Below are 26,091 nucleotides of genomic sequence, written 5' to 3'. Positions count from 1 at the left end.
CGCCAGCTCGCCTCACTTATGGGTCGGAAGCGCTGCGTGGGGGAGAGTGTTCCAAGATGGCGGCGGGTTGCTGCGGGGTGAAGAAGCAGAAACTGTCCAGTTCGCCCCCCTCTGGCTCTGGTGGCGGTGGTGGCGCCTCCTCCTCCTCCCACTGCAGCGGAGAGAGCCAGTGCCGAGCCGGGGAGCTGGGACTAGGAGGCGCCGGTACGCGGCTCAACGGGCTAGGAGGTCTAGCCGGAGGAGGTAGCGGCAGCGGCTGTACCCTCTCTCCCCCTCAGGGCTGCGGCGGCGGCGGCGGGGGAATCTCCCTGTCGCCCCCTCCGAGCTGCGGAGTGGGCACCCTACTTTCTCCCCCGGCCGCCGCCACCTCACCCTCGCCCTCCTTGTCGTCCTCCGCCTCGTCCTCATCGCCCGGCTCCCGGAAGATGGTGGTGTCAGCGGAGATGTGCTGCTTTTGCTTCGATGTGCTCTACTGTCACCTGTACGGATACCAGCAGCCCCGGACCCCCCGGTTCACCAACGAGCCCTAGTGAGTACCGTGCCCACCGCCGCCCTCTCCCTTGCGCTCGGGATGGGGCTCAGAGTTGAGGTAAAGTACGAGTCAGCCTCCCCGCCGGCCGTTGCCCCTGCCCCTCTCGCTGCCCCGGGTCCCCGGAGCCGCTCGCTCTGAGTAAGGGCACCCCGCGCTTTCTGCCCTCAGAGGCAAGCGCCTCACACTTGGAGCGGGGTGCTGCCGCGAGAGATGGCGCGCTGGTTCCCAGAGGTGTTCACTTTCTCTTTGAGGTAACTTCGAGGAGTTTTGACCCTCTCCTCTCCTTCGCCACCCTGCGTCTCATTCGCCCGGGCTTGGGAGGTCTGGTTCCCTCACGATGTTGACTTCTCCTGGCTTGGGTTTCCTTGACCCCCTGTGAAAGCCCCGCCGGTATTCCCGCCCCGCGTACCTTGCACATGGAGAGTTACTCTTCCATTGCAGCGTGAAAAATAGCACCTATCCAACTTCTGTTCTGCTAGTGATGGAACTTAGCTGCGGAGCCAATGAAGTTTACCCATCTTTTTCTTTCGGGTTTCCTTGTGTCCTGGGGAGGGAGGAGGTTTCCTTCAAAGCACATTTTCCCTTAGTACCTATTTTTATCCGAACATACCCATTAAAATGTGTTTCTAGTGAAGCGCACCGCCGGCTCTCTCACATTTAAAGAGTGAGACTTTTTTTTTTTTTTTTTTCATTTCACCGTCTGGGTAATAGCTCATTCAAAGAGAGCTGTCCCCATAGAGCCACTGTCAGTTTGTACATTAAGCGTACATTCGCTTTTGTGTCGATTTCACTTTTAAGAAACCCGTGTTAGGCTCGACAGTTCGAGAAATAGTTGAACAGTAAGTGTGTAGGAATTTTTACGGTTTCCTTCGGTTTTGTCCTTTTAGTTATTTTATCCTTCAAGTGTGTGGTTGAGATTATTTAAAATAACACTGTTACAGCTAAAAGCCAGGTTAATTCTGGTCCCTGTCCGCTTGGATGTGTGGGAGACGGGGCATATGTTGTTTTTTTAATGTGTAAACTGAGTGTAAACTGACTTTTTGAGTTAAACGCTAGACAGAATGTAAAGCCCAAGGAAGGGCAGAATGACAAAGAGGGTGATTGTTTTTATTATGAGTACTTAGCATCAACAGGAAAAATAATAGAGAAAAATTTCAGTGAAACTTATACTGAAAAGCATCAACCCTTTTTCTAGCTAAGACAAGTGCCCCTTGTCCCCATATCATAAATACCCGAATTGATGTTCTTTTTAAACTGCTTCTTTTCATTTTGTGAGATTAGGGGATTAGACTGTGACTGGATACGTATAAACACTTCTGCCTAGACTAAAAATATTCAATTAATATGTAAAGTGGAAATTACAACAAAGTGTCCTGGAAATTATAAATTTGCTTCGTTTGTTTTCTTTGGCTTTGATGCTTGAAATGTATTTAATTTTGTATTTTTGCCACTCTTCTGTGGTCTGTGCTTTTTCTTTCAGACTTGGTTCCTCTTTGGGCATTGGTTCATAAGAAATGCATGAAAGAGCATAGAGACTGATACTTTGTCAAATAAATTAAATATCTTGATAAGTTTCATAGTTTTAATTCTAAAAGCTTAAATCCTAAACCCACACCTGTACTTAGCCAACTTAGTTTTTGGTTAAGAAGTAGAATTCGTTTTGAAAAAGACTGCCATGTTTAAAGAAAACCTATGAAATATTTATTAGGTTGAGTCACTTATTTGTGACTTTTCTGTCTTCTCTTGGATGTCTATGATGTATTAAAGCCAGTCCGGGGATGATACATAGGTTGGCTCAGCAAAGTCATGGGACTGCAAAAAAAAAAAAAATTCACTCCTGTTTAGTTATATGAGTTTGGCAAAGGCTGTTTTACTATTCACGCTCCATTGCTCCAAAGCATATGCGAACACACTTTCAGGAGGTGCTATTTTCACACATTTTAAAGTGAGTTTGGGTTCACTGAATGACTGTACCAAGAATTTTAAAAGGAGAGTGAGCTTGACCAGCTCATACAGAAAATGCTTTTGAAAATGTCATTTAACAGTGGCTACTTTGCACACGTATTTAGGTATTGATTCTCCTCTAATAGTCCACCCACTGGATGTCTTTTTCATGGAATTAAACAGAAAAAATAAGACACCCTTTTGACCACCGTGGATATGTTGAAATGATGGTGGAAGAAGAATAACTATTATTTAGCAGGCCTTGGCTGTGTCATGTATTCTACCAAACAACGAATTTAGAAGAGCCGCTGAACATGACCAAGGGGAGAAGGAAAGTTCACTTAAGCGGAAAGAGGACTGCATCTTATTTTCATTTATCTTAAAGTCATTTTTGAGGTGGACGGTGGAAAAATTCAGGAAAGTTTCTTAAAAGCAGTGTTTGATTATGGGAGTGAAATAACTATAATCACTTGACAGTGCCTTAGTAACCAGAACCCATTTTCTTTCTGTTTTACATATTTAATAGCATTGTGTACTTATTAGTGTGGCTTGGTGCTGGGGGCCATAAGACAGAAATAGGCACATTGCTTTTGTTTTTTTCGTCAGAGTTATTAGGATCGTGGTGTCATGAGCAGTGCTGTTTCAGGTCCTGTCTCTCTGTCCACCAGAAGACGTGCTTTCGACAGTGGCACACTCGCCTGTGGGAAAGCACACCGTTTTCATCCCTTCCCAGGACCTTTCTGTCAAAATGTCTGTCACTGGTGAAATCTGCCTTTTATAGGCTTAGAAGTTCTAGCTTCATCAGTGACCCTTCCACTCTGGAAGGTTATTAGAGATTTCCAGTGATCTATCTGTTTCAGGTTTGGCGGGGAGGATGTCACTATAGGAAAAGGCTGTGTAGATACAAATTCTTCACTGTTGCTGCTGTTTCTTGGAGTACCTACCTCATTGCGAAGAGGTAGCAGTAGCTGGGACTTGGGAGGACAGTGGAAATCTGTTTATTGGAAGGCAGGTAACATTTGTGTTCAAAGTGAGGAATGAATTACTGAATCCTTGGTCTCAGTTGCACAGCCACATTTGCCCACAGAACTAAGATTCAAGACATGATTAAAAAAATGACTTTAGGTGCATTTTACTGTTCAAAGTCAGAGCTCTTAGATTTATATTGAATAGATGGGAACACAGCCACGTTATAGGAAACCATTTGCTACCATAAAGGGATCCACTGTGCCAGGTGTCGAGCCAGTTAGACTCCAGAACCGTCGCTCTCAACCTTGGATGCACGTTCGAATCACTGAAGAATTATTAAAAAATATGGATGCCAGGGTCCCAACCCCAGAGATTCTGATTTAATTGGTCTTGGATGGGGCCTGGGCATCAGGATTATTAAAAGCTCTCCAGGTGATTTTAACATGCAGCTGAGGAGGAGAACCAGTGGTTGTATTCGACTAGGCCTTTCTCCTGAGATTCTGATTAATTTGGTCTGGGGTGGTTCCTGGGTACTCGGATTTTATGAGCACCCTGGGTGATTTTTGGTAAACAGCCAGTTTGGGAAACACTTGCAGTGTGGTCTGCAGAAGACATCACCTGGGGACTTGTTTGAAATGTAGGTTCACAGACCCCCACCTCAGACCTGCTGAATTTGAATCTGCAGTTTAACAAGCTCCCCAGGTGATTCGTATGCACATTAAAGTTTGGGGAGGAGTGGTTCTCGAACTTTAGGGTACATCATAAGCTCCTGTGGTGCTTGTTAAAACACAAATTGCTGGGCCCCGTTCCCAGAGCTTCTGATTCAGTCGGTCTGGGGTGGAGCCGTAAATTTGCATTTCTAACAAGCTCCCTGGTGTTGCTGCCGCTACAGTTCCCAGGACCACAAGTTGAGACCCACTGGCTTAGAGAGCGGTGAAGACCTGAATAAAGTAGTTGAGCAACTGTAAGGGAAGGGCAGTTTTCACTGTCAGTTCCCGGTATAAAACTTCCTGCTTCCGTGTTAGTATACTTTATCGTGGTCTTTCTAACTTAGCACCAGGGAGATTGAAGGCTGCCAAGATCATCATAAGAGTCTGAGGTTCTTGGGATGGTTTCAGTCCGAGGTGGGGTTGGCAGGGAGGAAACCCTCGCCTGGAAACCTGCGGTACGATTTTCGGTCTTTTTTCAGAAACTGTTAAACGTGGGGGGCACGTTTTAGGAATTAAAAGCAGCTCAAGTATATGTTGAAGTGAGTTGTATTGATTTTAGTAAGTAAAGTCCCCCTCTGTTCCCATAAAAAATGCTTTGATGATTAGTTCGCTTGAATAACATGTTGTGATGAGATTTTGAAAGCTTTTACTTACACTTACGCTTGCTGGATTGCATTTTAAGAATTTCCCTCATTAACAAAGAAATATAAAAGGATCCTGCTAAGGGACTGGGATTGTTCAGTCTTTATATCTTTAATGCTGTGTTGCATGTCACATCCCATGAACTTTTAATTTTAGTCTTCTTACCACCTTTGAAGTTAATGCAATACTACATTCTGTATAGACCATAGCACATAGAATATGTTTTACTATTAAACATCAATAAGTGTGGCTTTTCCATTGCAGTGAACAAAATGTATTTTTTAAAAATCCACTCCTGGACACGCAGATTCTGAGAGACTCTGATCAGGTGTTTGAACAATTACCTTTTTCTTGTTGCAGTAGTCAAATTACTGTTTCTCTGTGTGCTTGGGAGGAATTGGGTTGCTCTAGGGAGGTGAGAGGTAGGCACTTTGTTTCACCAGAACAGTAACAATCCTATCGCATGTTAGTAAAAAAGATGATTTGATAGTGCAGCTCAGGTCAAAGTGATATTAAATCAGCATTTGAAACACAAACTGTTACATTTCTAGTATGTCCTCTTTGGGTGAAGACTGACCAGAATGGCCGGAAGGTGTATGTGTTTCTTGCGGATGATGCTACTAAGCCAGTACAGATTTCCTTATCCACGCTAGCGTAATGGTCATAACATATAGTTCTTCTTTTTTTAAAAAAATTGTCTGAAAAATTGTTGAGCATTTTTGGATGTGTTATATGGGTTGTTTTGCAACAGTGTTGATTTCCATTGGAAGGCAGTCCGGTGTCCTGTCTTTACTGATAGGAAAAAAAAAGCAGGCATGCCCCCAGTTGTCATTTATGCTGTAAAAACCATCAGTGACTGAAATGGTAGGATGTAGAAATATAAATTACAAAATTATTTTTATATCCATGCATAAAGGTGTACGTAGGGCAAGGTATATTTAGTTACAAAGGAAAACTCGTTGCTAATTTTACCTTCTCCCCCATGTGGCCAAAGGGAGTGATAGTCTAGCTCATGATTTTTCTTGCTTATGTATTGTGTTTGTGCTGTGTTCAGGTCCCAGTTAGTGGGTAGCAACCAAGAAGGAACCTCTGCTGGGACCTCTCAGTCCAGTGGGAAGAAGGACCACTACTGAGAAAGAGAAAAATGCTCTGTTAGCCCATGCATAAGTTGCTTTTTTCTAGTATGTGTTTCTCAGAAACATACTAACATTCACATTGTTGTCTTTAAAAGACTGTACACTTTTTGAAATTGTATTTGCGTTAAAACACTATACCCTATTATGGCAATTTATTATAATTTTGAAGTCAGTTGTGCTTCCCATTAACAGACCATCTTTTTGAGAATGTATATGTGTGAAACACTAAAACTTGTGCAATGAGATTAGTCAAAGTTCCCTATTTCAATAGGCGTTTTTCTGTTCTCTCCATGTCACACATGCTTGCCTGTTTTAAAGCAGCACAATGACCAGGGCTTTTGCATTTAAATTTTCTTAAATAGTCTTTTTTTCCCCAAACTTGTGTAATAATGTCTCTTTTTGATACTGTTCTGAATCAATTAAGCTAAGTGAGTGAGGACCAGCAGTAAAACCCAGGGGCTGCCAAGAATGGACCTTCAGTGTGTAAGCTGTCTTTCCACAATCAGTAATTGGGCAGTCGCTCACAGGACACTGGAAACAGTGTGGGAAGCCAGTGGTTGTGTAGGTGGGAAGAGTAGATTCCCAACAGTAAACTTATTTAGAGTTGAGCTTCTGTAGTTAGTGTTGCTAAGAGCAAAAATGAGCCACAAGCTTATGTAGTAGAAAGAAAAGCGCCCAGAGGAAAAAGTATGGGGCAATAATATAGCTGGTTGGGCGGGGCGTATTTTATGTTTGGTCCAACTATAAGTGGCATCTTTTCTATCAAGTGTGGGTGTATTTTCTGCAGCTTTTAATGTATCATACTTTCAAACTTGCTCAACCTTAAAAATGTTAGTGTTGAGTAGCTGAGTGGAAATTATATGTCACTGGGGAAAAAACCCGTTTTTTGTTTTTTGTTTTTTTTAGCATATACATTATGCTGAGTTCCGTGGATGGAAACTAGAGAAATAGAAGAAATAGTTCTATCCTCACAGAACTCACAGTCTTGTTCAAGATATGATACAGATATCAAAGTTTCTTAAAATGCTTACAGAGCAATGTATACATGATTACGGGTGAATTAGATACATGAAAAATGTTGTACCTAAGCATGGTAATGACGTGGGGTAAAGGAGTGCTCAGGAAGAAGGCTTTTGGGAGAAGACAACTTTTCAGCCAAGGTTTTAAATGGCAGAAGTACAGAGACTATTGGTAAGAGTCGGTATGACCAGTAGATCTGGAAGTCTTACTTGGTTGTTCTCAAACCAGTTGCTGTCACCGCCACACCCCTTGCCACAGCACTTGGGGATTCCCAGCAGCTGTCTTCAGTCAGCAACTTGCACACTCAGCGTTCGCCATACCAATCCCCTTGCTCTGGTCTCTAAGATCATAAAACTTCAAGGAAATGGAAAGTAGCCTTTTGTCTTGGGAACCCTCTGGGAATGCTGGATAAGAAATATTGGATCTGATTATAGCTTCCCATGTTAGGAAGGGAACAGAATTTGCAGACGAGTCCTCTAGAATGTGGGATGAATTGGAAGGAGAAGAGTCTCAAGGCAGGGGAGCCCAGCGAGGCTTAAGGTGATGAGGGCAGGAGGAAAAATGAGGGCAGGAGGAAAACTGGCGTTGCGAAAGTAGGGAATGCGCCCCAGGGACAGAGTTTGTGAATAAAGGAATGTTGAAAAATCAAGAAGTGGAAGAAGTTGTCAGTGTATGCAGAGACTCGCACTCTAGGACCAAGTTTTGTGTAGGAGTGGAAAGATTGCAGCTCACCTGTTTTTTGGTTTCCACCATTGCCTCTTCTTTTCTTGGCTCTGTGCCTAGCTATTCTTGTGCTCAGGAAAAGTTTGTTCAACAGCTCTGTTGGAATGGCGATGAAATTTGATCCCAAGTGTAAGAACCTACCCCGCCCACCTTTCACCTATTCCCAACTGTTATCTAATTTGAGAGAAAGGAGGAGAAGACATGTTGGTTTGATCGAATTTGGATCACGTATAAAGGTAGCTGAGAGAGCTCTTGGATGAGGATCTGAAATCAGGTGATGGCATGTGAGTAAAGAGGCATTGCAGAAAAAAAAAATCTACGAAATTCCCATTGCTGGGGCAAGTGAGGCTTTGAACATAATTCAGAGTTTGTAAGTCTGAGAAACCAGGAGGATGGTGGTGTCAGTTAAAAACATGGTGGGGGAGGGGATGGGATGAAACAAATAGTTGGTCACCTGAAATCAGATTTCTTAATATGTATATTTCAAGTGTTGGCAGTTAGCAAATGTCATTTCTTTTTTAATTAACAGAACCACAGAGCAGCAAAGAGCTATTGTGATGATCTTGGGATCTCTCCAGCCTCCCTGTCTCCCCAGTTGTGACTTTGAACTGCCGAAATGGGTAGAGATCAGTGATAGTTTTAAGCTTTGTCTTGCTAGTAAAAATACCTGACAGAATGTTGGGTTTCCCTAATGTAGGTTTATACATTTTCTCAGTCTTCAGGCTTATCAATTTGAAAGCACTCAGTGACTCTTATATTTCCTTATGTGTTTATCACAGCACAGTTGTCAACAAAATAGAGCCTCGTGGAGGACCATCTCAGAAACTTGTATCGGGTTGGCCAAAAAGTTCGTTCAAGGGTTTTCCGTATGATCTTACAGAAAAGCCCGAACGAACTTTTTGGCCAACCAATAGTTTCAGGCCTTGGATTAAAGGAAATTTGTGAAGGACTGCGAGTACTGTTTGGCACTAGATTCTAGGTCCTATGTCCTCAAGCTTAGAAAATAAAGAATCAAGCTGGATCTGTTTTGCAGCTTTGCTCAGCAATGAAAGAGAGATGTTATCAGTGGACAGGAGTAGCCATATTGCTTTGTGATCTTTGCAATCTTCAGTGGATAGGCAAATGTGAAAAGTTCTGCTTGAGTCCACTGCCTGCTAATATTAGTTTTGTTTTTTTTTTTCCTTTTTTTTTTTTTTTTCACACACACACACTGTATTTTATTTTTACAAGAGATAAATAGACTGACACCAAGCATTGTACATGGATGACCACAACAAAAGCAACGATGATTGCAATTACCAAACATGAAACACACTCATACTATGTCATAATATTGACATTCAGTCCAGTAATATTAGTTTTTAAAATAAGGTCTGTGATAGTCTTGATGATTCTTGCCTTTCCCCTGTTTCATTTTACAGATAATCCACACTGTGACCCAAAGCCACATGCAATGCTGGGAGAGCACAGTTGACTGTATTATGCAATATCCTGCCAGAAGATGCTGACCAGCTCTCTAGTAATGGAAAGGAGTGAGATTGACTTAACTGCCTATGTAGCTCGCCTTGCCATTCCATATGCTTTCTGTAAGCATATGACACACAATTCTAGTAACATATCTTATAGTGAGATCTTGGATTGCTGCAAGGTGGTGACACCAGATTCTCTGCTTTGCTTCAGGCACTGGTGGATCTTTGAGTCATTCTCATAGTATGGGATCTATGAAAAATCGGTTTTGGTGCTGTCAGCCTAACGGCCACAGCACTGTGTCTGCCTCAAAGAAATGCTCATGTGCTAGTCACGTTGGTGTGCTTCTTCTCTGTGACAGTAGTATTGCTTATGTAGCCTAAAGACCACATGGTTAGGTATAGGTGGTTTGGGTGCAAATAAGTTACATCTCTGGTACAACTTGGACCTCAGTACAAACCTCATTGTAGTAAGACAAATACCCTCTGTATCCTGATTTTGAACAACAGTGAGGTAAGTGTTTAGATGCTGGGTGCTCTTTTCACTTTTTTTTTTTTTAAGGTGGTACGTGGAAGACGGTGTTGGTGATTTATTCACTAAAGAAGAATCTCATGAAGTCTTCTGGCCTTTTTTCTATGTTAGAGTATTCCTTTCGATGCATTTCATGAAGTTCCCCATGATTAAGGCAAACAGAAACTCCCATGCTTTGTTTGCATTAGAAACAAAAAACTTGCCAGTAGGTTGGCCAGGTACTTGATTTTGTGGAATAGCTCTTTGATGGTAGAAGTAGGGGGCTAGGCAGTCAGTGGTTGAAAATGTTTGTTCATTTCCTGGATCCATCTACCCCACACCCTTGTCAATTTAAAAAAACCCCACAAGAACAAATGGGAATGATACTGCTTCTATTTCTCTGACACTAATGAGGTGATAGGTGGTGTGCGGTGTATTTTACTCTACGAAGTCCTCTAACCATTGCCCTGTTTGGCAAGTTGTTTTGCAGAAATCCACCCTTCCACACAGAAAGCATGGCTCTGTGGAGACAGAGAGTCACACAGGGCTGGAGGCAGGAGTAGGGGGCACGGTGGGGATCAGGGAAGGAGAAAAATGAGATTGTTGTCAAGTGAGGTGATGCCTGGATTCAGGGCAGATAAAGAGACCAAGTGTGGAGTCTGGAGCGGGACTGCTGCAAGAGGCGTATTTTACATGATACAAACCTAGGTGTCCCTCCTTTAGGACCAAGAGTCGTGGCACTCTGGTTAAACAGAAATGATTCCTATCAGCAACAGATGCACAGCATGAAGTTTAATAACATAAGAGGACTTGCGTACGGGTCCCCCGAGTGCTTCCTAGAGACCACGTTGAAAACCATTCACATCGTGTCCTCAGAATGAGGCCTCTGGGTAAGTTTGGGAGCCGTGGCATGAAGTTTAATAACATAAGAGGACTTGCGTACGGGTCCCCCGAGTGCTTCCTAGAGACCACGTTGAAAACCATTCACATCGTGTCCTCAGAATGAGGCCTCTGGGTAAGTTTGGGAGCCGTGGGACAAGTAGCTTAAGTATAGTCCAAATGGATAAATGTAGCCACTCTCTGGTCATTATCTTTTTTTTCTTGATTTATCCTTGAACATAGTTATAAATCCTCAGGTATTCAGATGTGTCTTATTTTTAGGCCTGTGTATTTAGGTATTAATAGCCTCTCCTTAGATGTATGACGTTTCTTTTACATAGCTTGCTGCTCATAGTTATTCTCCATCACAAAGATTATGGAACAGATACTATGAAAGGAGAGACCCAGGTGTAATGTCTGATTGCAGAATGCAGTCATAGGAAGGCATCCTACTGAGTATACTCGGCTCTTCCGTACCTTATCTCCAGTGTCTCTTAACAGGACCCACTATGGTCGATTTAATTTGCAAATTACACTCTTAGAGGTAACTGGAGTATCAGCTATTTTTGGTTAATGAATTTCTCTTCAATCATATAGATGTATACTGATTTTGGCAAGTTTATTCTTATTGTGGTAAAAAACACATAACATGCGATCGAACCTGTTAACACATTTTGTAAGTGTACAGTACTGTTAACTATAAGCACCATGTTTAGCTTACTTTTTAAAGGTACGTAATAGTGGCTCTACCTCAAGCAAGTAAGTTTTCATAGGAATGTTGAGAATCTTTTAAAAATCTTACCAACCCACATTAGAGATGCATGAAGCCTACTCCCACTTCGTCCCAGCTTACCCTTCCCCCTCTTACAAGAGAGCCTAATTTAGACTTTGAGGTATTATTTTTCCAAACTTACTGAAAATTATGAATAAACTAGATCAAAGGCATTAGAGGCAGAAACAACAATTTTTAAAAAACATTTCAAACTAGTAGCATTTCAGTTAGTATTTGACCTGGCATTTATCATTTGCTTTGTTAGTAGACTTAATACCAACTACCTGTATTTGAACAGAGCTTGATTTTCTAGCTTTCCTTTTAGGTCGTTATCTCATCCTCTGTTCTTTAGGGCTTTCTAACGAATTTGCTAATAATAATATAAGGAAACATCTTTGACAGGTCAGAGCTTGGCCCTTGTTCACCCACTTTTAAAGGTGGAAGGAGGGACCAAAGCATTAAAGGAGAACATTAGTTTTGACAGTTAATCCTGATATTTCTGAAAAAATGTGTTTTCTAGAGAGATGGAAAATTGGAAGACATCTTGCCTCATGGGATATTATAAGTAAGGCCTTTCAGTCCGTATGTGTGTGTATAGACTGGTTAAGCACTTTTTGAAATTGCTTCTTACAGTGTACACATTTGTTTCTAATGGAGAGCTCACATCTAAATGTGGTAGTGGCATCTGTGAAATAATAGGTATGGTAAAGTCATGGGTCTTGAAAGTTGTTTATTTGCCCTGTTGTCTACACAACCAGTATGAGGTTCTTTATCATTAGCAGAGGTGCAGACATTTTTAAGTAATAGCACTGAATTGTAATGCATTCATTTGAATTTTGGAGCAGTTTCTAACTTCTTCCATTTAGAGATGGCTCTGCACTTCTAAAGGAGAAAATAGAAATTCCACCATGATTATCCCTTTGCTTATAGACATTTAAAAATGAATATTTGTTCAAGCTTCAGGATTTATTTGCCAGCATTATCTTAAGACAGTGTGTTTTACCTCAAAACCTATCTCTTATTCTAAGCTAGTACTGCTCTTCATATTATGGTTAATTCTGATATTTCAGTTCAACAAGTGATATAACTGTTGTGGGCAGAACACTGTGGTAGGCTCCTTTTTGGGTGCGGGTGAGTGATCTATAAAGTAGACATAAGCCATGCTTCCTGCATTTAAAAAAGCTTGCAGTCATATTGAGGAGACAAGATTCAGGAAACAAGTAATGAGGTCACATATGACTTAATGGCCAAGTGAGTGATGGAGACAATGAGGTCTGTAGGAGTTTGGACAACGACTAATGTGGGCTGGGGTTATATAGGAGGGCTTCGTGGACAAAGTAGGATTCGGCTGGGTTGGCCTTTTTCATAGATAGGTCAAGCATTCTAGACAGGGAAACGACTTAAGGATACAGAGGTCAGAATGAGCATTAGACAGTGGTCAATGGGCGCCACAAAGGTAGTTTGAAGTGGGGGAGATCCTAGCAAGAAAGGGGATCCATCACGAGACTGTTGCTGTAATTCAGGCATTGGGAAATGAAGGTCTGCCAGTTGACAATTTTTAACTGTTAATGGCTTGTGAATTGCCTCTGTCTTGGTAAAGTTTCCCTTTTGTCCAGTTAATTAGGCCTCAGCAGGTTCTTTAATATCATGAATGTCATGAAGCCTGGACAAGAGACTGGGAAATAACACAAGTAGGAGTCTGCTGTGTAGGCAAAGTACTTTCATTCATCGATAGACATTCAACGTTAAGTCAGTTAGATTAACATTGGTTTTATCACCCTTTGCCTGAGTGCCTTCTATGTTCGGTGTTCTTTTTTTTTCTTCTAAACTTCAGTATCTCAAACATAAAGCTGGGAAAATTGAATAGCTGCAAAGATTATATAATTGAAAAAATAAACCACCCTAATTATTATAGAATTAAATGGCTTTAAGCCACTTTTTTCCTCCATAAATTAATGAAGAAATTTTACTTGGATGTTGCAGATGTAACCCACATAAGGTAGATACTGGGAATTATAATAATTACAGGGGAATTGTGTACTAATTTTTGAATGATGTTATTTATTAAATTAGCTTTAGATTAGTCTAGTGGGTGTATTCCTTATGGTTCTTTTTTTTTTTAATTTTTTTTTTTTTTTTTTGGCTGCGTCGGGTCTTCGTTGCTGCGTGTGGGCTTTCTCTAGTTGTGGTGAGTGGGGGCTACTCTTCGCTGCGGTGTGCGGGCTTCTCATTGCAGAGCATGGGCTCTAGGCACGCGGGCTTCAGTAGTTGTGGCACACGGGCTCAGTAGTTGTGGCTCGCGGGCTCTAGGGCGCAGGCTCAGTAGTTGTGGCGCACAGGTTTAGTTGCTCCACAGCATGTGGGATCTTCCCAGACCGGGACTCGAACCCGTGTCCCCTGCATTAGCAGGTGGATTCTTAACCACTGCGCCACCAGGGAAGCCCCTCCTTATGGTTCTTAACATACCCTATTTGAGAACGCTACAACTCTTAAGACACAAACTATATAAGCAAAATCTTTAAAGGTTTTATAGTATTATTTAGAAGCAAAACTCTAAAATAGTTTCCTGAATTACAATAGAACAGCATATTTTTATTTTTTGTTGAACAATTGCTCTTTGAAGACAAAAGAGCAAAATTCTCAGTTTTTTGTTGATAATTTGTCTTTAATTTTATTAAGATACAAGTTTAGAACCCCCAAATTCTTCTTCAGTGATCCCTGTAAAATTTTATTTTAGTAACTCACTTTTTTTGTTCTCTAGAATATGTTTCAGAATACAAGGAAATCATTTCGCAACTATGAGACTGATCTCTGACAGGTCCTAGCCACATAAGCATGAACGTTGTGCCAGCATACTCAGGAAGTAAAAAACAACACTAGCACAATGCTTATGAACAGTGTTCTCTATGTAGTCAGGTTATGTTTATAAGTAGATCAGCTCTCCCTGATGTCATAGCCTTGAATTATGAATAATCTGTAACTTGAATTATTTGTTACTACAGTGAGGTGAAGATATACCAGATGTTAAAAGAAAATAGGGGTAGTGAAATATTTTTGAATCAACTTTTTTGGAGAAGAGATGGATTTTGGCCTATATAGGTGATCATAGACCCCTGCCATACAGTAGGGTAGGAGGCCAAATGGAATCCAGTGGTTCTTAGGACAGACCACACAAAGGTCCCTGATCACTCTCAGTATGCTTAAAATCTTTATTAACAAAGGTGCATGCCCACGCCAGGGGAAGGAGAGGTAATTTTGTTTATACAGGGTTGAACCACTTAGATGCCAATTTCATTTTTCACAGGCTTCAAACAATAGTCGTGTTAAATGGGCAGTGGCCTCCATAGTGTAGAGCACAATCAAGGAAAAAAAAGTCAGTGGTTTTCCATTTTGGCTGTGGCAAGAGAACAAGCAAATCCCGTTTTAAAGTGAAAAAATGGGTGTAGGTCCAAAGGGTCCTGGTTCCTGTCTCCAATGGGCTGTTCTTAGAACCTTTGCTGTGTTTGTTTCAGTTCAACCTAGAGAAATTCAGGTCAATTTTTACAGAAGAGGAGCGTTTTAGCCTTGAAGCTTTCTTTCACTTTCATGAAGAGTTATAATTATTTGCCATCCCATGATAACCATTCATTAACCCTTTATTAACTTAAATAACTTGCACGAGCCCAGCAGGGCCACTGGTGCTTTCCTGTTTTCAGAATTGTTGTTATATTTATTTGAATACTTTGGTCTCCCAATCTCCCCCGCCCCAAAACTGAAGCACAGATCCAGGAGGATCCTTCTCTTTCCCTTCCTCAACATAATTTTTCCGTGGAGCTTCATCAGTTTTGAAAGCAGTCGTCTTGAATATTGGAAGGCTTGGTAGCAACTGCATAATATATAGAATTTTGACCACTTAAATCCTAGCAGTGTTTAACCACTTTGCATTATCTAGAAAGCTATTTACTGGTCCTGCTAGTCTTCCAGTTTGGGGAGGTGGTGGAGTGATGGTGGTAGAGAGGTTGTGAATGTATGACTTCCAAGTTTTTTCAAACAGTGGATTTGAATATCTAAAGGAGTACATAAACACTGTTTAACTGGACTGATTTTGAATTCAGGGCAGTGCTAGATTTCAAAGATTTCTAGGTTTTCCAGGCAGTTTAAAAGCAGAGAATAAGTGAGATGTTCCATTGTGCTCCTTCCTGTGCTTTACCTGAAAGTGGGTATCTTTATCTCTATGTGTATAATTGACATCATAAGATCTTTGTGGATTTATTTGATATTGTTTGTTATTTGGGGACTGACCTGGCTACATGTAGCTGTACGCGCAGGAGGGTAAGAACGTGTGTTTATTGTTCTCAAGGAGGTATGGCACAGGCTTTAATCACCTGCTTATCTTTTACCTATGATTCCATTCTTATAGAAGATTGGAATGCTTGGAAGGCTATTTGGTACTATTTACTTATTTTTTTCTACTGCTTTGTTTTAAACTCTAGGTTTCCATATGTTTAGATAAATGCTTCTTTCTTTCCTAGTACTTCTGCAGTCAGGAGTTTTTAAGCTATTGCCTAAGAATGCATTTTGGGGGGGTGGGGGTCAGCAAACACACTGAATAGCCTACATTTGGTGAACCAAAGGAATACCTTTGTTTGTTTTTATGGAAATTCTTGATGTGTCTGTTCTCCCATTAATATAATTTAGATGAAGAGAAGCAGATTTGAAGAAGCCTGACCCAAGGGATTATGAGTTATCCTGAAAGCACAAATAATATTTTAGCGTGTCATTTCCCTCATAAAATGTTTTATGGCAGACTTGTTTATGTCATAGATCTGAGTCAAAGCTGAATTCAACACATTAGTCTCTAACTTATCCAAAATTAATATCTTCTGGCTAAGGACCAACACTGCTTTATGACTCTTAAAGCATTTCCTTATATTAATCATCAGCAGTAGAAATTTGCTTTATTTGGGGGCCATTTATTTTCAAAAACAATTTTTTTATCACTTCCTGAGTTATTGCCTAGTTTACAATGCAAAGAAAACATCCAGCGCCGGGTTGGATGATAGGATAGACTTACTAACTTAGCAACTCATTCACACATATTGGCCTTAAAGTACATAAGATTCAAATTATTTATATTAATGTCAGCAAAATGAAAAATTATTTAATCAAGGACTGTAATGCTTGCTCATAAATTCCTAAAATTGCAGATTCTAAGTCCATGAATTCTAAAGATGCATAGTAGTGAAAACTTATCATGTTATATACCTTTATCATATGTTCATGCTGGTTTTTAAAAATATGTATAGACTAGAATAGTGAAACTATGAATGAATGATAGCATCATAAATAGCACTGAGACTGCTATCGTTGATTTTTATTAGTGAATTCCTCTATATTGAAGATTTGGTCAATTTAAATTGTTTTTCTCAGAGAAGAGCTTAATGACTTTGTAATCACTTTTACTGTGTTTTAAACATTAAGTCAGTGATACTCAACAGTTTTTTTTCCAGCAACATGCCTCTCTGCCCTGCAGCATGACCCCCAAACCCAGAGTCTCACGTACAAATTCTGGATGCTAATTTGAGGGGCAGGGAAGTCATATGGAAAGCTTTATGTGTTGGTTCTCATTCGCTGCGCCACCGCCCCCGCACCCCCGCAACATATACAATACACACAAGGGTATGAGCAGGTCGTTTTTCATATCGAACCTGCAACTAAACTCATTCAGGACCCCCAGAACTCTCCAAATGAAGAACCGCTTATAATATGTTTGATATCTCCTAATTTAGTATTAGGATAATGCTATCATTGTTGTCAGACTCTTTCATAACTTGTAATTTGGTTTGGCAACATGATAATGAATAGTCAGTTGTATGTGATGAAATAGTAAATGTTCTATTAAAGTGAGTTTTTAAAGTGTTTATGATTCTTTACAAAAGTCAAGATTTAGAGCTTGTAATCACTGTCTTCCTCATTTCATCTAAGAAATACATTGAGACCTTTTCTTAGTAACCTTTCATCTGTTATGACTCTAGGCATTGAATTAGATGCTATGCCTTCAGTCCCACCATGACTTGGATAAGTCATAGTCTCTCATGTTCTGTTATGTAAAATTAAAATATGTGAATCTTTAAAAAGAAGCAATATTTTAAAAATACTTAAATGTAGCCAAATGCTTATAACAGTAAATGCATTTTTTTTTTCATGTCTGTTATCAAAAAACATACATTTCCTTGTAGTCGGCACAGGTAAAATGGAATGTAAATATAGGTTGACCGTATTTTCCCTCTTCAAATTTTATAGATGTTCACGAATACTTTAACCTAGAAATTTATGTGTAGATATCACCAGGGATCCCACATGTTTTGCTGGGCAGTTTTAAGAGCTGAAGGTTACAGTCTTTTTGGAAGACACCAGTCCCAGAAAGATTTTCAAACTCAAAGAAGGGATTTCGGAATATTGGAGTAAGGACCTCAGAAAATCTACTCATCTAAAAAAGCAACATGAAAACTGGCAAAAATTTTCAAAATCAACTTTCTTTGGAATTCTGGAAATTAACCAAAGGCTTCTAACAACTTTAGGAGCATTTATTTATTCATTAAAAACAGCCTATTTTCAGTAAGAACAGTGAATATTGTGTTTTAACTTGTCCTAATCCTACCTCCCTTTCCCTAGTTCCATAAGGAAACCAGCAACCTTGCAAACACAGTAGCTATGAAAACCAGTAGCCACTGGAAGGGTCAAGTTCCCCAAATATCCCTGTCCCCATAGAACTGTAACTGTTTGACCTGTCTGGCAGCTCCATGAAAAGGCCCCATTCACAAGGCTTGTCTTAACTTGATGTGACTCATCCTTGCTTAGTGGAAAAGTCTTATCCTCAGGACATTTGTTTAAAACAGTTAGGGGCAATTGTTTAACATTGCATCTGCCTGAGGTAGTGATACCAGGAGGGGCAAAGAAGGGGCTGGTCAAAAAACTCAAAAGAAGGATCTGGAGATGAAATAGGGAGATTTAAAAAACTCCAGTATATTCCTGGGTATCTACAAGGCCATACACATGTGCAGGCCTGGGTGCATGCCCAGGAAAGATCTGAGGAGGCCCTGTTTGCTCACCTCTGGCTGACCTTGAAAATCTGCAGAAATAGGAAATGAAGACTAAGGCAGAGTTGTAAACTGCCAGAGCATTGAAGGCATGTCCCAACACACACGGGATCCCTTGGCAAGGGGTGAAAGATCTATTGGTTCAAGACATTTTAGAAAAATCTCTGTCCAATCATTAGCTGACCTCTAAGCTAACTGAGCAGAGACTTCCAGTGGCCACATATGGCAGGGAATACAGACTTTACAGAATTCTTCCAGGGACGTCCCCAAACAAACAAATAGCAACAACAACAACAAACCTTATATTCAAAGGAAATCATGCCTGAACAATTAAAGGAAAGTTCTGAATGTCTTGCCAAATAAAGAATATCAATAGATAGAAATTATTTTTAAAAGAACCAAATGGAAAATCTGGAGTTGAAAATTTTAATAACTGAAATAAAAAATTTACTAAAGTGGTTCAACAGCAGATACGAGCTGGCAGAATTAAGAATCAGCAAACTTGATGATAGATTGAGATTATACTGTCTGAGGAACAAAAAGAAAAAAAGGGTAAAGAAAAATGAGCAGATCCCTGAGGCCTGTGGGACACCATCAAATATACCAACATACATATAACAGGAGTCCCAGAATGAGAAGTGGGGGATCAGAAAGAGTATTTGAAGGAACAATGGCTGAAAACTCCCCAAATCGATGAAAGCATTAACCTACAACGTCCAAGAAGCTCAACAAACTCAAAGTAAGATGAACTTAAAGTAGGATAAATTCAGAAGGATACACACCTGGATGCGTGATAGTTAAATTGTTGAAAGACAAAAACTAAGAGAATCTTAGAAGCAGCAAGAGGTAAGGAACATGTCACAGACAAGGGAGTCTCAATAAGACTAATAGCTGACATAAATCACAGCAAGATCCTTTTTGACCCAGCTCCTAGAGAAATGGAAATAAAAACAAAAATAAACAAATGGGACCTAATGAAACTTCAAAGCTTTTGCACAGCAAAGGAAACCATAAACAAGACCAAAAGACAACCCTCAGAATGGGAGAAAATATTTACAAATGAAGCAACTGACAAAGGATTAATCTCCAAAATTTACAAACAGCTCATGCAGCTCTATAACAAAAAAACAAACAACCCAATCCAAAAATGGGCAGAAGACCTAAATAGACATTTCTCCAAAGAAGATATACAGATTGCCAACAGACACATGAAAGAATGCTCAACATCATTAATCATTAGAGAAATGCAAATCAAAACTACAATGAGATATCATCTCACACCGGTCAGAATGGCCATCATCAAAAAATCTAGAAACAGTGAATGCTGGAGAGGGTGTGGAGAAAGGGGAACACTCTTGCACTGTTGGTGGGAATGTAAATTGATGCAGCCACTATGGAGAAACAGTATGGAGGTTCCTTAAAAAACTAAAAATAGAACTACCATACGACCCAGCAATCCCAGTACTGGGCATATACCCTGAGAAAACCATAATTCAAAAAGAGTCATGTACCAAAATGTTCATTGCAGCTCTATTTACAATAGCCAGGACATGGAAGCAACCTAAATGTCCATCATCGGATGAATGGATAAAGAAGGTGTGGCACATATATACAATGGAATATTACTCAGCCATAAAAAGAAACGAAACTGAGTTATTTGTAGTGAGGTGGATGGAGTTAGAGTCTGTCATACAGAGTGAAGTAAGTCAGAAAGAGAAAAACAAATACAGTATGCTAACACATATATATGGAATCTAAGGGGGGAAAAAAAAAAAAGGTCATGAAGAACCTAGTGGCAAGACGGGAATAAAGACACAGACCTACTAGAGAATGGGCTTGAGGATATGGGGAGGGGGAAGGGTAAGAGGTGATGAAGTGGGAGAGTGGCATGGACATATATACACTACCAAATGTAAAATAGATAGCTAGTGGGAGGCAACCGCATAGCACAGGGAGATCAGCTGTGTGCTTTGTGACCACCTAGAGGGGTGGGATGGGGAGGGTGGGAGGGAGGGAGATGCAAGAGGGAAGAGATATGGGAACATATGTATATGTATAACTGATTCACTTTGTTATAAAGCAGAAACCAACACACCATTGTAAAGCAATTATACTCCAATAAAGATGTTAAAAAAAAAGATTAATAGCTGATTTATCATCAGAAACCATGGTGGCCAAAAGGGCAGTGGGATGAGGTATTTAAGTGCTGAAAGAAATGGATTGTCAACCAAGAATCCTGTATCTAGCAAAACTATCCAACATAAATGAGGGAAAAATTAGCATACTCCCAGATAAATAGAAACTGAGAATTTGTTGCTACAGATCTGCTCTTCAAGAAATACTAAAAGGAGTCCTTCAGGCTGAAATGAAAGGACACTAGATAGTAAGTTGAATGCACACAAAGAAATAAAGAGCACTGGTAAACATAACTACATAGATAAAAGGCTGCGTAAAGGTGTCTTTGTAACTCTTCTCCTATTTGATTTAAGAGAGCTGCATAAAGCAGTAATTCTAAAACTGTTGATGGGTTTATCACGTATAAAGAGGTAATCTGAATGACAATAATAGCTTAACGGGGAAGGGGAGGGACGGAGATTTTGTATACTATTGACATTGACTGGTATTAACCTGAACTAGATTTTTTAAAGTTAAGATGTTAAAACAGTTCCCAGGGCAGCCGTTAAGAAAATGACTCAAACTGGAGGTAAGAATTTGGTAGTTAGTTTTAGAAATCTCAGTGCTTTGACATGCAGGTTAGATTCTGGGAGTGAGATTACAGATTATTTTCAAAGTTAAGTTTTATGTGACAATTTCTTTTATATGCTGTAAACAAGTACATTATCTATGTAGAATATTTTGGGTTCTTTGTAAGACCTTAATAAAATACTAAAAAAAAACTTCATAATCATCATTCTCAGAACGTTCCCATGAATTAGGAGTTTGTTCTTATTCCGGTTTCTAAGATGAGAAAACTACACCAGAGTGTTTAAGCCTTGCCTGTTTCTTCTTAGTATGATTTCTAACATTGTGAGAATTATAATACTCAAGCATTGGTTTTATAACATATCCCTCCTCTCTCCTAAAAGTGCTTAATGGCATATATTTATTTTTGATATTAAAATTAATATGTTTAATAATTTTATGACACCCCTCAAGGAACTGAAGACAATTAAAAAATCTCTCTCTAAGCTTGCCTGCCTCTCTTCGAGAACTAATTCCCAGAGGCCTTCAATCTGATGTGCAGTATCTGTCAAAAAACATGTATATCTATTGCCCAGAAAGTTGGTTTTAGCTCAGGTGGCGTCTCTTTAGAGACCTGAGAAAAATTACTTTTTTCTGAAATAAGTACGGCACATCAATAAAAAAGTTGAATCATTTTAATAGAAATGTCTGAATTTTAGAAGTGAATTATCTGTCAATGTGCAGATTCAATGTATCCTTGAAAAAGTTAATTCAAATAAATATTTCTTAAGAATTTTATATGTCCAAGGCACTGTGGGAGATTCAAAGATAAGTAAAATGTGGTTCCTGCCCTCATCAAGGCTTACTATTAAGGACAAGTATGAAGGATTGTAACATGATGAAAAACAGTTGCCTTTTATATTAATGCTTGCTTTAAAAATAAAAATAAGAATTATAATAGAGTTTTAGTATAACCTAACCTTTTGGAACTTAACATAACCTAACTCACCTAATGAACTACAGAGTAGACTTAACAAAGTTCCAGATAATAAAACCCGTTATAACTTATAATATCGGTGATTTGTTCCTGTGGGGAGAAAATCAGCTGTAATTTTGACTTGCTTTCAGTTCTGTTTATTTGAGGAAGAGGTAATGTGGCAGACAAAATGATGAAAGGCTCTGAGCAGTTCTGAATGGATCTTGACCCGGCTGCAAGTAACATGAAACAAGCACTGCACTGCTTCTGGGGACTGGCTGTCAGGATCAGAGATGTCCAGCAGGCAAAACAGGATTCCTTGTAAGTAGGAAGCTATTGAATGGGTGCTCTCGGAAAGGACTACCATCTTCTTCTCTCTCCCCTTAGGGATCTTAGTCTCCTTATTTAGCAATTGTTTATCAAGTTTAAAGAGCGAGTAGCTTAGCAATTTCATAGTAATGTTTCAGCTTAGAAGCAAGCTGTACATGGTTGAGGAAGGGAGAAAGGATACGGTTCTAGTATACAGATCAAGAAGGTGCTGGTTCCACCTCCGTGAAGTCAGAGCAACATTCTCAAGGATGTTATGATAGCATAATTTCTTTCTATGACAGACTTGTAAAAGTCTTTTTATTTGCCCTCACAACAAACCCACTGTGCTATTTTAAGCAAATTAGTTAGTTTTACATTAAATGATATTTTTAAAGTTATTTAATTTTTAAATTATGAAATGTTAATTAAATGAACTGTCTTCAAAGATGACTGACCTAGATATTAGTTACTGTGGGAATAATGAGATAGATAAGGCTTCCCTGCCCTTAAGAAGTTTATACTGTAGTAAGAGAGCTAAGTTATGCACTGAGATAACTGTACTACAAATAAGTCTTACCTTATAGAGGGACAAATAAACCCTATAGAAGTTAGGGAGTGAGGAGCCTGGGTGGGAGATTTTAGCTAAGATGACTGAAGAGTCATCTTGTTCATTGACATACAGATGTTAAAATAAAAAGGAAATTTATAAATCACCCATATTTCCATGAAAAATCTTGCCTTCACTGGAATAAGCCTGCATCTTTTTGAGCATTGGTGTCAACAGTTGCTGACCTGGGAATGCTAATGAGAAGCTAATTTTTTAAGCATCATTCCCGGGGCAGAATCAGTGGTAAAGAATCCATCTAGGTGTGGGGTTTTTTTTTAATTAATTTATTTATTTTTGGCTGTGTTGGGTCTTCGTTTCTGTGCGAGGGCTTTCTCTAGTTGCGGCGAGCGGGGGCCACTCTTCATCGCGGCGCGCGGGCCTCCCACTATCGCGGCCTCTCTTGCTGCGGAGCACAGGCTCCAGACGCGCAGGCTCAGTAGTTGTGGCTCACGGGCCCAGCCGCTCCGCGGCATGTGGGATCTTCCCAGACCAGGGCTCGAACCCGTGTCCCCTGCATTGGCAGGCAGATTCTCAACCGCTGCGCCACCAGGGAAGCCCTAGGTGTGGGGTTTTAAGAGTTAAGTCAAAAGGAAGGGCCAAGATAAAAGGTCAAATTAATTCAAGAAAATCTGTGTCCCAAGATATGTCAGACATTGTGCCAGGAACGGCTAATGCTTCGGTCCCTTGCCCCGGAGGAGCTAGCTCACAGTCTAGCAGGATGCACGCAGTGCTGGGTCAATGGAAGAACCTATCCCTAAATCCCATCCCATAACCCCTGGGCCTTTTAAACTAGGTGAAGGGGAATACATCAGATGCAAGGGATACTTTAAAACCTTCTGGCAGGAAAACTGTGTCCCTGGAATAAACTTTTTGAAGAGGTAGTATGTGTACATGGTATGAAATTCAAACATTCCAAGAGGACAATAAGATGTACGTCTCCTTCCCACCCCTGTCTCTCAGCTACCCAGTTCCTCTCCCCCGCTGCCACCCAGTTTCTTGTGTACCTTTATAGAGATAGTCTATGCATATACTAGCATTTGTGTACATATGCATACCCTTTTTTTTGCACAAGGAGTAGCATACCATACATACTATTCTACACCTTTTTTGCAGTTAAGAGTCAATCTTGGAGATACTTCTGCATCAGCACACTGAGAAATGCCTGGTTCTTCTATTTTTTTCTTTTAGCTTTTTATTTTGAAATAATTATAGACTCAACGGGATGTTGCAAAAGTAGTGCAGAGAGATCCCATGTACCCATCACCCAGCTTCTCCCACAGGTGATATCGTCCTTAACTATAGTGTGTTATCAACACCAAGAAACTGATCGCCGCAATATAATTAAGTAGACCCCAGTGCCTGTTTCTGTTTAATGCCTGCAAGGTATCCCGGTGTATGGATGTACCATAGTTTATTTAACTAGTCCTTTATCTATGAACATTTAGATTGTAGCATTCCTGGCAGAGGGAAAGACAGGAGACAATAATTATCCATGTATTCAGGGCCACTGCTAGCACCTACGTTGCCTTTGTGTGAATTTGAAAAAAGTGCCCTCCCTGGGTGGATGCAGCACCATAGGTGCGTGGCTTGGAAAGCAGAGTATAACCTGGGTAACTGCATTTAGCATCACTGCATGTATATCTCTTTGCACCTAAGTGGGAATCCATGTGTGGGATAATGGAGTGTAATTGAAAATCTACAGCGTGGCGTCAGTGGTCCAATTTCAAACTTTGAAGCTGTCTTCTTTCCGACTTGGCACGTCCTCATCACCCCTCCTCAATATCTCGGTCATTGAATATCTTCTATGATTTGTATATGTGTTCTTCTCCCACGTTGGATGTTAAGCTCCTTTGATAGCAGAGACCTCATGTCTTCATCTTTGTAGCTTCCTTCCCTTTCCCTCCTCACTCCATTGTTACCTACATAGATAGAATATTGTTTTATATAAAAGGGTTGAGTAAATTTTTGTTTAAATTTTTTCTTAAGGCAAAGAAGTTAAGAGCAGTGAATTTTTTAATCTGCCTGTCGGTACTTCAAGAGGTGTCACGAAGTTTTAAAATAAAAATTATTTTGAATGAAAATACCCACATATACTGCATTTGCAGGAGAGAAAAAGAGTGTGTCATTAAGTCAATCAACTAATAATGGGGCGCTGCAATTTCAAAAATATTAAGCATTAAATTATTAAAAGGAAGAAAATAAAGTAGCTGAAGTCCTTGTGAGATTTTAAGCCGGTTATTGGGTTTTGGTTCCACCGAATATTGAAATGTGGGAATAAGAATAATCCTTCATAAGGGCATTTTAAGAACTCATAATGTATACAAAAGAAATATATACTGTTACAGATAAAAGAAAGCATTTTAAAGCTCTATCGCAAAGAACCTGAAGTATTTTATATGTATTATACGCTTATGTTCAAAAGTACAGTTCTGAGAAGTTGCATAAATCTCGTGCCCTAAAAATATGCGGTGTCATCAGGTCTTAACTTTGTATGCCATTGGTTTAGGATTAAAATTGTCCATTTTTACCACCGGGCTTTTTTTTTTTTACTGTTAAGCACTAGAAATGTTTTATGAAATTTTAATTACATTAAGTATTTCATTAAAAGTTACATCATTAGAACCATACGTGGTACATATCAGTACCATTATAAACATACAAAGAAGAATGGAAATGTACTGTTTTTTAAACCATCTTCTATTGTGTAGAATTTACATTCACAATATAACTAAATATAATTTAGCCGACTAACCATACAACCTAATTGGCATAAATCTTATACAAGTAACAAGGTAAAATAGATAATAGGAGTTGCAGAATAACTTGATTCCGAAGATTAAGCCCGTGGCATAGGCAATGAATGGACTTGACATCCATTTTAGACAGTTATGTATGCTTGTGTATAATATTTAAGGAGGTAAGGGTTGAGGAAGTCGTACTGAATAAAAGTGAGGGAAAATGCTCACAGTGAATTATCAAGTGAGAATTGCTTTGCCAGCAGCACATATTTTTTCATTATAGGGAGTGACTGTTACTAGAAGAGAATTGAAGAAAACATTTGTTTTCCTTGATTATTTGCTGTAAATAATTTTTTTTCGTAACCAAATCAACAAACTACTGTGGGTTCATTTTGA

General features: G+C 39.8%; 1 protein-coding gene across 2 annotated transcripts in view; it reads left to right on the top strand.

The window, feature by feature from the left end:
• The first annotated feature begins 33 nt into the window (after window positions 1-33).
• AMMECR1 (AMMECR nuclear protein 1) overlaps window positions 34-26,091 on the top strand; it is a 109,015-nt gene continuing 82,957 nt past the window's right edge. For both annotated transcript variants that reach the window (XM_068534026.1, XM_068534025.1), the window contains exon 1: window positions 34-529. In XM_068534026.1, the coding sequence (XP_068390127.1) occupies window positions 57-529 (473 nt within the window). In that variant the 5' untranslated portion in view covers window positions 34-56. The remainder of the gene's footprint in view (window positions 530-26,091) is intronic.

This window comes from Eschrichtius robustus, chromosome X (assembly GCF_028021215.1).
Source record: "Eschrichtius robustus isolate mEscRob2 chromosome X, mEscRob2.pri, whole genome shotgun sequence".
In the NCBI taxonomy this organism is placed as follows: domain Eukaryota; kingdom Metazoa; phylum Chordata; class Mammalia; order Artiodactyla; family Eschrichtiidae; genus Eschrichtius; species Eschrichtius robustus.
The sequence above is the reverse complement of the archived record's forward strand: the minus strand, read 5'-3'. Positions and strand labels throughout refer to the sequence as shown.